Source organism: Aquila chrysaetos, chromosome 12 (genome assembly GCF_900496995.4).
Source record: "Aquila chrysaetos chrysaetos chromosome 12, bAquChr1.4, whole genome shotgun sequence".
Classification (NCBI taxonomy): Eukaryota; Metazoa; Chordata; class Aves; order Accipitriformes; family Accipitridae; genus Aquila; species Aquila chrysaetos.
The window spans coordinates 33,665,179-33,677,963 of record NC_044015.1 but is presented as its reverse complement, the minus strand read 5'-3'; the positions used below and the strand labels follow the sequence as shown (position 1 = coordinate 33,677,963).

General features: G+C 42.7%; 1 protein-coding gene across 1 annotated transcript in view; it reads left to right on the top strand.

Annotated features, from left to right (window-relative positions):
- TRABD2B (TraB domain containing 2B) overlaps window positions 1–12,785 on the top strand; it is a 299,405-nt gene that overhangs the window by 175,543 nt on the left and 111,077 nt on the right. The window contains exon 4 of the mRNA XM_030033800.1: window positions 3,920–4,094. Coding sequence (XP_029889660.1) covers window positions 3,920–4,094 — 175 coding nt within the window. The remainder of the gene's footprint in view (window positions 1–3,919; window positions 4,095–12,785) is intronic.

Below are 12,785 nucleotides of genomic sequence, written 5' to 3'. Positions count from 1 at the left end.
TTAACCTCAAAAGCTTAAGAAATGCAGGGTGTACCTAATGACTGAGTTTGGGGTCCATCTGTACTGTTCATAGGAGCGCCATAACCCAGAGTAAATAGGAATAGAAAAACGGAAGACTTCTAGCTTATTCAGTCAAACAAAATATTCTTTATTTTTAACACCTCTGAATGAAATATATTATTGAGTTTCCATGGGAAATATGTAGTGTGTGTATTTATATATTTACATATATGAGTTGGTTGGATTCTCAGAAAACTGCGTGGCTTGCAGAGACTGGACAGAAAGAATCTATTTGTCATGTATATTCACTACAAAGTGAGCACACCCCAGGTGATGGGTAGCACTGTGTTTTTCTGCTGATCCAACTGCTGCTCTCCTAGATGAGCAGCAAAATTAGAAGTTAGGATTTCTCAACAGTCACATCATCCACCCCTCTATAAATTTAAATACTAGCAGCCATATTCAGCTATTATCAGGAGGTCAGTCCCTCACCCATTGGCAAAGCAAATGTCTCATCCATTCACTCTCAGTTCAAAATAACAAATACTTGTCGTTAAAATGTTAAAATTAATTTTTACACTGAATGGAAACAAAAATATTTGATAAAGTGGAAGAGGGAGGGCGCATCCCTCTGGTGCATTCTTTAGCCCATCCTTTTAAACCAGCAGATTTTCTTTTTTCCAAAAAAACCCCTTGAATTCTGGCTGCAGTTAACAGCTTCCTAATTGCGTGTCACTGTTTCTTGACTTCCTGATCCCTGTCTGGTAGTTAGGAATCCAAAGGGTTTCTTAAAACAACAGGAGCAGCTGCCTCCTTGAAGCCAGGCATGGTGTATGTCACCGACTGTGGAAAGCAACTGCGATACAGGGAGAAGCGGAGGTGATTAATGGGGCCAGTGTCGTAGCTCAGAGTGTGGTTGCACTACTGTGTACAGGCATACTTAATTCAGTCATTTATCTTCTGTCCTCTGCCACACACACGCAGAAACATACGTGCGTGTTTTATTTTTGCCAGTGATGGAGCAGTCATTAGAAATGCAGGAATGCACAAGGTGCAGCAGGACCTGTAGCTGATGATGTGCCTCTAGAGGTGATGCCTGCCTTTGTCTTGTTCCTTGGACAAGCATGAGAAATGTTGAGAAAACTCAGTCCTTGGTTTTATATTTCTCTCTCTGCCATTGGCAAACTCTTTCCCACAGAAGAGAAAGAAAGAAAGGGAGCGAAAAAAAGATAAGAAAATGGCTCCATTTTGTGGACTGTATTTTAGATTAGATAAAGAGGAGGAACAAGCTGGACGTTGAATGTGGATGTAGGATTGCAAGTGATGGCACTGCACAAGCTGAGGAAAGGTGCTTTCCTTCTTGGCAAAGACCCTCTTGGTGAAGGTCTGAACACAACTTTTGTCCCTGGGCTATCTAGACTTCCAGCGTGAGAGCTTTCCCCTGGTTGGAGCGGGATGCACAAAGCCATTCGATCCCCCAGCACTGCTGCTCCTGCTTTGTGTAAGAGCAGGTTGTCCTCACAGGCAATGCCGTGCCTTCCTTCCCCCAAAGCATCTTAGGTGATTTGAGACCGGGTCCCATCAGTTCCCAGCCTTCACTTCCCTTCAGCCAAAAGCAGGGAAGAAGAGACTACTCTTTTGTGGGTGTTGAGCCTTCAGATGTTCCCAAATAATTTCACCTTCCATTTCAGTCTCTGAAGGCTCCCTTGACTCCTGGCTCAGCTACATCAACCCATTAAAGACAGACCCTCAGTATAGATGAGATACAAAGGCTTCTGATATCAGCGCGGACCAACTGATTTACAGCTTTGCATTGCAGAAGTTATTGCAAGTGTAAAATGGCTACTCATTTCTCAGACTTTATTCCTACAATCAAAATCTCTCTCTGCCTTTCACCAGGAATCAAAGCCACTACATCCTTTGCTGCCATAGCCAGCAGCATTTTACCCCTCCAACGCCGGCAGGCTGCTCCTGCGTCCCTTTGAGAGAAACGCACATTCTTGCCAGACATTGAGGCAGCTTCCTTGTGTATTAACAGGAAACTGGTGTCTCCGATAGGTCTGGCTTAGTGGGACTCAGTATTTGTTGAGTGCTGGCAAAGGGCTAAACTGAGAACAAGGTGCAAAGTGCTTGCATGCTCTGAGGAGTTCACAAAATACGCTGGTGAAGCCAAGCCATGCTGGAAAGCCTGGAGGAAGGATTGATTCAGGGTAATGCAACTGAACCCTTAAGAAGGGACGTGCTGTGAGAAGTATGGTGATTTGGCAAAGCAGGCTGAGAAGTCGTTTGGAAAATCAAAGGTCCAGCTGGTCTGTGTGGCCCAATACGCTGGGGCAGGCTGCTGTCAGCAGCAGAATTAACTCCAGCCACATGGGATTCCCTGGCTCAGGAGATGTGGTGCCCATTTCTGTCTCACCCAGCTGGGTACGGACTTTGGTGGGAATCCAGAGCAAGGCCTGGACTTGTCCTTCTGCATAATGTGCGGTGAGGAATCTCTGCTGCTCGGTACTCCACACGTTAGGAGAGCTGTAGATGAGGCTGCAATGAAGAAGCTTTAAGGAGAGCCACTGAGAAGGTGGAAATCAGTTCTTTCCATAAAACTTGCTGAAAGCTTTTGGAGAAGCAGTATGAGCGACGAGGGTGGAAAGCGACAAAAATTGTTGTGATAAAATCACGTGGCCAAGCGGGAGGGTAAGAGGTGGGCTGAAAAAACAAAGACTAAAGGCAAGTTTTAGAAAATGAGTACAGGAATTTGGTATAGTAGAAAACCAGAGAAAGCATTAACCGAAGTAACAGAGTCCTTGCATCAAGTATTTCAGCACAGCGAGTGAGGGATGTTCCCCTTATGGTCTATGCATGCAATATCATTACCACCGACTCAGATTAACGCTGGAAATCCTGGCAGCTTTACATGTACCCAGGGACTCAGAAACCCGAGTCTGAGTTTTGAAGCTTAAGCTGCTTTCCAGTGGTGAGGCACAGAAAATTGCCGGAAGGTGCCTGGGTCCTGTTAGCAGTCATCAAACACTGCCCACTTACAGCACTTCTCGCTGCAGGGCCCGTAAGCTCCCAAACTCTCATGGTAGACCTTGGACTCTCACTGTGTCAAAACAAGTTGCCTATCCTAATAATCAGAGACTTCTGGCTTGTTAGTCCATTATAGCGTGGGTCTTGGCTCATTCCTGCGTCTGCTGCCCTGACTCGGAATGGTCCTTGAGGTTTCAACCCTTATTCTGTCTCTCCTCACAAAAACAGGGACTAAAGGAGCAGTTCTTGTGGAAATCCCTTCCTCAGAAATACCAGGAATGTTCCAGGGATTTATGTGTTGCAATGCATGTCTTCTCTGGTGAGACCTAATAGCATCTAAAGCTGCAAGAAAGATGACGGGGTTTACCCTGTTTACATCTTCCTACGTCTGGATTTGTTAACCTTTCCTACTTTTTTAACTGTTAGGTTATTAAAAAGGGGCATATACAAGCCAAATCTTGCAGTCCTTACTCAAGTTCACAGTGAACTTGGCTGAGAACAGATTACAGGATTTGTTCTGGTATTAAATAGCCAATGAACTGTGTAGAACAAGCAGAGAATAAAGGTTTTAGTAACTAACCCAAATGTAACACCTAAAACTACATTCTGCTGAAGGAACAGAGAAAAGTAAAAATTAACTTAAGCTTCATTTAGTAAAATACCAATTTAACTTAAAAAAAAAAAAGCGTCAGTTGGTGATTTGGTTTTTTTCTTTGTAGTATTCCTAGCAACGTCACAAGCTCTCATCCTCTAGTGTTGTTTTGGTTTTGGGGTTTTTTTTTGTATGATAGTGATGCTCAGGTGGTTTAAATAAGGCTAGATTAAAACATCCAGTGTTTTGGGGATTACTTAACCACTGTCACCTGAACTACAGTCTTTCTCTCCATTTCAGGTTCCTAACTTCATCAACACAACGCTCCCACCCCACGAGCAGGTGACGGCTCAGGAGATAGACAGCTACTTCAGACAGGAGCTCATCTACAAGAGGAATGAGAGGATGGGGAAGAGAGTGATGGCGCTTTTAAGGGAGAACACAGACAAGAGCTTCTTCTTTGCCTTTGGAGCAGGTACAGCATGATTTTTTTCTGTTTTACTTGGTTATCATGATTGGAAGTAAAGTGCTTTGAATGGTTCAGGATTTTGTCTCTGGTCCTGCAGGAAGATTTCTTAGGGGACTTGCCTTTGAAGCAGAAAGGCTTTTGTTTGTTCAAACCTGCTTCTAAAATGCAGTGAGTTGGTGTAGGAGGTGGGTCTGGGTCCAGCCGGGCTGTGGACAGGCTGCACTCCTCTGCTTTCCATCTGATTGTAGGAATGTGAAGCTGTTAACGCTTTTCACGCTGTTGTGTTTGTTCCCTTCCCAGCCCAACCTGTGGGTTGCTTGGGTTATGTTCACACCATGGTTGTGTTTATGGCCACAGGTGTAGGAGGTGGTTGAAGTGTATTTGAATTTGCAAGTCCCAGGCAGCGACTGTGGGAATACAAACCTTGCTGTGGCATAGGCACATCTGCATGGCTCGGGGTGTTGGCCTGGGGTTTCAGACCTGTTGGGGTTGCTGTAGTTAGACTTTCTCGACGGGTGACTTAGCTACTTTGGTGGTGTGTCTGTACAGACTGGCTCGTTTTGGACCTTGCACAAATGCATGAGTTACGTGTATAGCTAAGTGTCAGCATTTTAAATTAAGTAAAAATCCAATGTGTCCTTCTGCCTGTTTAAATTCTCTCCGTGAAATGTGCAGAACAAAGATGTCTATAGTACTTCTGTCAGTCTGCAGCAGTACGTGCTACTGTCCTTTCTCTCCCTTTTTTTATTTTTTTTTCCCTTTCCAATGGAATTCACATTTCTGTGTGATAAGAGTATAAATAATAACTGCTCAGGCCACAGCTCAGCAGAATCCCGAGCACTGGCTTAAGTGGCTCTTTGAGCTCCCTTGACTGCAAGGCAGCCTGAGAGTGTCGTGCCGAGAACCAATCCGCTCCTCCTGCTCCCTCTCCTTGATAATTTCTCATTTTTGACAGAACTTTGCTTCTCATCCCATGGCTCTCGCTATGAACTTTGGCAACAACTCACCTTTTGCTACTCACTTCGGTGGGAATTTTGATTAAAGACTGTGGGGTTTAGCAGAGATACATGCGTTTTGATGTATTTATTTTTTGAGTGTATCCAGACTGAATTTTCCCAAGCTTATTTAATCTCAAGCTTGCCTGTTACTTCTGTCCAAGGAGTTTTGCTTAACTGCTTTTACAGTAGGAAAATACATCATAGTGGTTCATAATTGGACAGAGATTCATAAAAAACAGCTTGTCTAACCCATGGAGCAAAGTTTATCAGAGATTATCAGATATCACGGTTTTGATGTAGTCTTCAGTTCTGGAAGTCCCTTATCCTCCCAGTTCCAGTATATACTGGTTAAACTGGGCATCACTGCCCACTTGCCCTGCTCTGTACACACTTTCCCTGGGCATCAGCTACAGACCACGGTTTGAGACAGGATCTTGGACTAGATGGGTCATGGATCCAATCCACTGCAGCTATTTGCATGTGCTAATAGCAGAAATGAAATTAAGCAAACGGATACTGATTACACATTGCTTTCTATAGAAAGTCACCCCTAAGTTGTAGGAGGTTTGAGCTTTCATTCCCTGTCACCATCGGAAAGTATCTACCTGAAAGTCCCAGGCAGCATCACTTGGGAAAGCTGGCTCGTTAACAGCAAGTCTCATTTTGTCCTTTACTCTCCATTTTTGGTGATGTTGAAAACTGCCTTTGTTGCTGGGTTATTTCTTTTTCCCACCACTGACTGTAGCAGGACAGAACAGACACATGCAGCCAGATTTATTGAAAACGGGCGCGCGGGAGATGCTGAGGAAAGCTTTTTGTTTTGGGTTCTTTGTTCCAGCATCCCTTTGGCCTTTCCTACTAAAGTGGGCCATCCCTGCAGGCCATCCCTACTTTAAGTACAACTAATTCCTCCTCTCTTCTCTGGGGTGTTTTTTTCTTCATGCAGTAAGTACTGAGAAAATTTTTAATTTTTCAATGCCAAAACTTTTATGTGGCCGAAGTGCAAGCAAGTTCATTTTCTCTTATGGTTCAAATGCAGTTTTTCTCCTGAAGGCTTTTGTTGGGGTTTGGGGGTTGGTTTTGGTTTGTTTTTTTTTTCACACGCTGAATTATAAGAGTGGCTTTTATTGCTACATTTCGTATTAGCATTCTTATATCTACTTGCTGAATTTTAAGGGGGGGGGGGGGGGGGGGTGGTATGTGCTTGGGTCATGAATTCAAATTGTTTTCCAAAACCTTGAGGGTTTGGTTTTGCTTTTTATAAAAGTGAAGGGTTTTTTTGATGAAAATTGAGGCTTTCACATATTCCCATGAATTCTGAAGTGCAAAATTTTAGGAATGTACCTTTGGTTAGGACAGGCGTGATAGAGTCTGCAGGAGTGCATTTGCCCTCAGAACAGTGCAAAAGTTATTTCACTTCATTTAAGATTCTGCATATTTAAGACTAACATGATGGAGGGGAAATAATTAGAAAAAATTATTCTGGATAATGTACTCCAAAAGGTGTTTGTCTTATGCTAAGCATGGTCTCTGTATTAATCTATTTATTTTGAGGATATCGGAACTGATGAATGAATAATAATTTAATTATATACGTATATTATGAATTGGTTTCCAAACTTCATAATCTCCATCATAGTTTCTGGGAGGGGAAGAATTAGGTAAAATTGTGCTGGCAAATAGAATTAGGAAAATAAGTATTTTCCTAAGTAAGAAAATAAGCCTGTTATGAGAAAAGCACCTCAGAAAGACTTCACCAAATGCAATGTTATGGACTGGGGCTGCTGTAGGAGGGAATCCCAAGCCCTGCACAATGATTCATTTGGATTCACTGGCATCCTGTAACTCACAGGTATAACTGGAGCCAAGGGGCTTTTGCACAGCTGCATGTAGTAATTGAAGCTCTGTTGTTCTGTTGGGGTACTGTCCTCACTTTGATTTAAGATCCCAGTGCCATGGATGGGTATTTCAGTAGTGTCTAACACTGAATTAGTATAATGAGCTTGACTAAGCCAGGAGACGCCATGCAGGTGTCTTTGCAAATTACAGTCTGGTTCGGTTCAGCATATCCTTCTCAATGACTGCAGCAGCAAGACGTCTTATAGACTCCTCCAGGAGTATGTACTGTTGTTTAGAACAAAAAAAAATAAACAAACCCAAACCACGCACAGGGGTCACTGTGACCAAAAGCAGTAGTTTACAGGATGAAAAACCATGGCTGGCTTCAGCTGTAAAACACCAAGGTATGGTCAGTGTCGTGGGCTTGGATGGGCAGAAATCCCTTCTGGGTTGAAACACAGTAGAGTGTAAAGCCCTGTCCCCATAAGAAAAAATGTACTTTACCATCAGAAAAACGATGGCTCATCCAGTGTAAGCTGAATTCCCACCTGGCTGGATGAAAACCTGTGGCTGGAGGGGAGTGCAGGTGGAAGGAGATGTGGCAACTCCTCTCACCAGATCTAAATAACCTTCACATAAGGCAAGATCCCACACCCTGGTCCCACTAGATCTGGCAGGTCAGGTTGCTGCTGGAAACATCCCTGCTGGTTTCAGATGGAAGAGGATCAAAGCCAAGGAAAGGTGCAAGAAAAAACTCATGGAGATTGGTGCAGAGTGCCGCTCGGGTACAGCAGGAGTCACCCTTGGAAAAGCACTGCTGTTCTGAAGAATGCTTATTTCCCAGTAAAGCTGTGGCCATTGGGCTGATTGGAATATAGCAGGCAATTAATTTAGTTGCCTGTGCAACTATGCATGTTTATGGCCTCGTTATTAGCTGTTTTATACGTAGAAGTTCCTAACTTTTTCATCCTGCCTTACTTTTAAATGAAGGCTGATCAAAATCTTTCAGCTGATAGTTTTTTCATAGAAAATTGGACATTTGGGGAAAACAGAATTTTTCTGTTTGCTTCTGAAAAAGCAAGTTTTGCTACGTGCCATTTAGAGCTGAGCGGCAAAGTCCTCATGGTGCATTGTAGGAGAGGTGGTTCAGAGTCTGGTATGTAACTGAGCACGAGGCTGTGAAACATTGAACAGACAAGTCCTGGGGATGAAGGAGTGGTAAGGGGACAGGCATTTGAATATCCAAGCTGAGATGAAACAATTTTTAGATCCATATAGTGAAGCAAAGCATTTTTATGCCATTGACTGGAACAACAACAACAACAATCTTTCATAAGTATTAAAAATTACACAATTCTAAATGGAACTTTTGAGTTTTCTGCCATTTTTAAAAATAAAAAGTAGACTTTTCAATAGATTTCCCCCTTCCCCACCTTCCATGGCATTACTTACAATTCAAATGCATTGGAGCAGTTCAGACTTTTAATTTATTCCTTTATAAAACACGTAGAAGTGAAAATAGCCATTTATTCTTTCTACTTTCATTTCTTTCTCCTCTCCAAGAAAAATACAGGCTTTGGGTAAAATGGGACCCAGCTCTATACCCAGCTCTGTACACTTCATTCTTCTCCTGCCAGGGTTTACCGTATTCAGACTTAATGTGAAAATCTCACCATACCTATATTCACAGTAACTGTACTCTAGTAATGAAACAGCATTTATTGTTTGTGCAGTTAAATGATATTTTTCAGGAAACAGGCATAGTAATTTTTCCCTTTGAATGAATAAAGGTAGCTAAATAGAGTACTTCCAAGTAAAATTTGGGGGTTTTCTTGGTTTTTGTGTTTTGAAAATCCGTCCTGAATTGCTAGGAATTATTGATCCATAATAACAGTGAAGCGCCTTAGACCTGATATATACAGGCAATTTATAAAGGTCCATTTACAGTCAAGAGAGAGATGCAGCCAAGAGCACATGGGCTGTTAAAAAGAGTTAATATTTTGGCAACTAAGACTATACACATGAAGTCAATGTTTAAGAAAAAAAAGTCGCTCTGGTTTATTTCATTTTTATGGGCAAATAATTTTCAAGTAACACTTAAGATAACAGATGGATAAATTTATGTCTGCAGTTAATTTGAACGATAATTTCCTTAGGATGTTTTACTTACTTGCATTTCTTTCTTTCTTTCTTTCTTTTATGAGAGCTGTCAGTTTTGTAGCTGAGAGCTGGATTTAGTGCTTCAGAAATTCAGATGCTGCTCCAGTTCACAATGTTTATTAACAGCCACATCAGTATGCTTTAAGCAGTGGGTTTGGTTATTTTAAAATAATAAATATATCATTAAGAGTATTCTTTTAGTGCTGAGGGAGAGAGTTGAAATGCAAGTACCATAGCATCTCCCACAGCAAGAGAGGAATCAAACTGTCTCTGGACCACTGTCCTGCAGTGGAGGAAAGCACATGTTCTCCCAGCCCACCGGGTCCAGGCAGCCCCCTGTGTCTGAGAGGTCAGAGAAGACCTGGGCTGTTCTCCATGGTGTGGTGGAAGCCAGCGTGGGCTGGTGGCCACAGCTCCTGATGAAATCCCTGTGTGTTAACAGGGATCGATGCCTGTGAAGGTCAGACCTCTTTTGCTCAGCTGTAGGGTTAGGTGGTTGAGATTAGGTACCTACTTGTTGATGGATTAGGTTTAAATTTCTGAGATGTTCTGCAAGAAAAAAAGATACAGGCTCTGTTGTAGATGTCTGTGTGCTCCCATGAAAGCAGAGGAATTCGACCCAGAGCAGAAACAGCAGAAGTAGGTTTTGATAGTTTCTATGCTCAGAACAGGTGAATTCCCTCCCCATCCTGCAGAGTTTTCTCAGCCAGCATTGGGCAGGCAGTGTCATCAGTAATGATTCTGATCATCATAAATTAGACTGTTAACAATAATCATAGAATAGTTTGGGTTGGAAGGGACCTTTAACGGTCATCTAGTCCAGCTGCTCAAGCAATAATGTTACGTATTGTTTCCAAAGTCTTTGTAAATGTTGTCTGGTGGTTCTTCATAATGGGACTCAGAAGTGGGTTGCACTGTGTTTTCACTAGGGAAGGAGATTATTGTGCAATTTTTCCATAGGATGGGGTTGGTGTGAGAGCACAGCAAGAAGATAAAATCTCCTTCTCCTAGTCCTCAACTCCAGCTCTTTCCCTTTTGTCCTCTCTACAAAGGATTCGCAAGGGGAATTTCAGCACACATCATTTTAGATACTGGAGATACCAAAGGTAGGAACAGGCTCACCCTTCATCTCCTGGAGTGAGTAGGGAGTGACAGACATCTCCAAGGTGACTCAAGTCTTGGCGTGGTCTTGATCACCACTGAGATGTACTTATTTTTCTCCAAAAATTAGAGTGCCTGGGGAGGAACTCAGATGATGTCGCTGTCTTGAACATGCTTCATCCACAGCTAAAAAGATGACCACAGCTGAGATGAAACATGATGGCTGTTGAATTTGGGGGCGGGGGGCGGAGATAGGGAGAGGGGGAGGTAGGATTTTTTTTTTTTTTTTTTTGTTACTGGAAACCATATTTTTACTCAGTAGTTTGGGAAAGGAAAGGAAGTGATGGATACTATACACAGCTTAAACACAAGTAATTAAAATCCAGAGAGCCTTTGTGAAAGCCATTAGCACCTGCCACCAGATCTGGCACTCAGGTTCACATATGTTACTTGAAAGTGTTTTTTCAAAAGGGAAATGCCTTGAGGCCGCCATCCAACTGCACACAGAGGGCTAGGGATTTACAGATGTTGAATATGCAAATAGCTGTTTTGCACTCCCAACTGATGCAATGTTGCTTGCAAATCGGGCACGGAGTTACGCCCGCTGTTGTGCTGCTGGGAACCAACTCAGCCTGGCATCTGAAGTCCGGTCCTCTGTCTTCCAGGATTGTGTAGCTCTTACCCATTTCCATTCTTCATCTTGGATCCTCTGTAGAACATAAAGGAAAAAAAGGGGCAAAAAAAAATAAAAAAAGAAAACACTTGCAGGCTGGAATATAAAGAGACTTTATCCCCTGGGTCAGGCGTCCTGGTCCAACACTGATTAGTGGTGCTACTGACATCACTAGCACAGTTCATCAACGGGTTGTCTCAGTGGACCAAGAAGTTGGCGACCAGGAGATTGAACTTGGCAAGCCTACAAAAGAGAAGAAAAGGGTGAATTAACAGTTTGCAGATGCTAGAATTCCCTCTGCTCATGTTTATTTGGGCATCCAGATGCTTATAGTGAGGTTGGCCTGGTTTTGTGTATGGACTTCTTTTACTATTAGTTTTTAAGGCGAAGTATCACTTTGCTTTTAAAAATAGACTTGCATGCTAATTTTGACCAAAACCATGTAATTGATTCATTTAAAAGTCTGCATTAAACAGGCAATGCCTGATTCTCTTTTCAGACACTCTGTTGTAAATCAGGAGATACTCCACTAGGGAAAAGCTTGTTCCAAGTGCAAATCCAGCCTGTAGCCTTTTAAAATAAAATAAAAAAAAAAAAAAAAGTAAAAAATCAGGGGAACTTTATGTACATTGATCTTTTATAATATGGAGTTTTGGAAGCCCCTGAATATTTGCTTTTCACCTGAAGCTTAAATCTGCGAAGACAGATCGCCTGAGTTAGGGAGGCCAAAATAAACCTGCCTGCACTACCCTATTGTGAAGAGGGAACTACTATTCTGAAGGCTGATTCCTGTAATTCTGATTTAAGAAAAACTCCTGTTGTATAACAAGATGTTAATTGTACAAACACGGTATAGCATATGCAGTGGTGAGAGCTACATTGAGGCTGCTGTCACCTGTACCAACCAAGGCAGGCAAGAGACACAGCAAGTGAAAGAACAGATTCTTGTAATTGAGTTTGCACTTTGCTTTTTCTCCTGGTGTGTCACCACCTAAACTGTTGAGGGAAGCTGGACAAGCCCTGGACTCTCTTTGGTGGTCAAGTGGAGAGTTCATCGTGCTCAACGGGGGGTCCTGCCTGGCCACTTCTTACCATTGCTTTCATTGTTCCTCTGCTGAAGGAGGGTCCAGCCCCAAATCCAGGCCTTTATTTTTGCTAGTTGCAGGTATTCAAGTAGATGTGAAAAGCAAGTAAAATGGGCCTTGCAAACCGCAGTGTATACGTTTACCATCTCTGGTGTAATTCTTCCCCTGATGAATGGGGAAAGTTGCCTGTACGCAGTAGGATTTTGGTTTAAAGAAACGCATACATTAATGTCAGCTCCTCTGGGTCCCTGACATTTTCATATCGTATTTATTATTACGCTTGTGCCAAGTTCTACTGTATAAGTCTAATTCTGCCTGCCTGTTCTCAAAGAAAAGAAAGCTATATTGGCCCCTCCTGTCCCATAATATACAGATTTTGGCTATGCCCTTGCTGTATTTCTCTTCAACGTTTGAGATGTAAAAATGTAGACATAATTCAGGAAATTTTCTCTTTTCAGAACTGCAAAGAATCATGAGAGATTTACACCCACGCTTAAGCAGGCTGCTGAACAGGAATGGGCTTAAACATGGGATGAAATACTCTTTCACCCACACACACACACGCAAGAACTTGCTGTGGATCCACAGGCCACCCTGTAAGCTCTCAGGAGACCAGGCAGAGGTCCCATATAACTCTAGGTTTCATAACAGGGGTGTTGAAATCAATATATGGATGCCAGACAATTCATCACTTCCCATCCCAAAACTGTCTCATCAGAAAATTCCCAACCAGCTTTAACAGCGCTATTGGCAAGATTTTAAAAAGGCAATGTGGAGAACCAAAAGGCTGACAATGTTCCTCTAACACTGGGGTTTCTGTGGGGTGCTCGCGTGCGGAGGC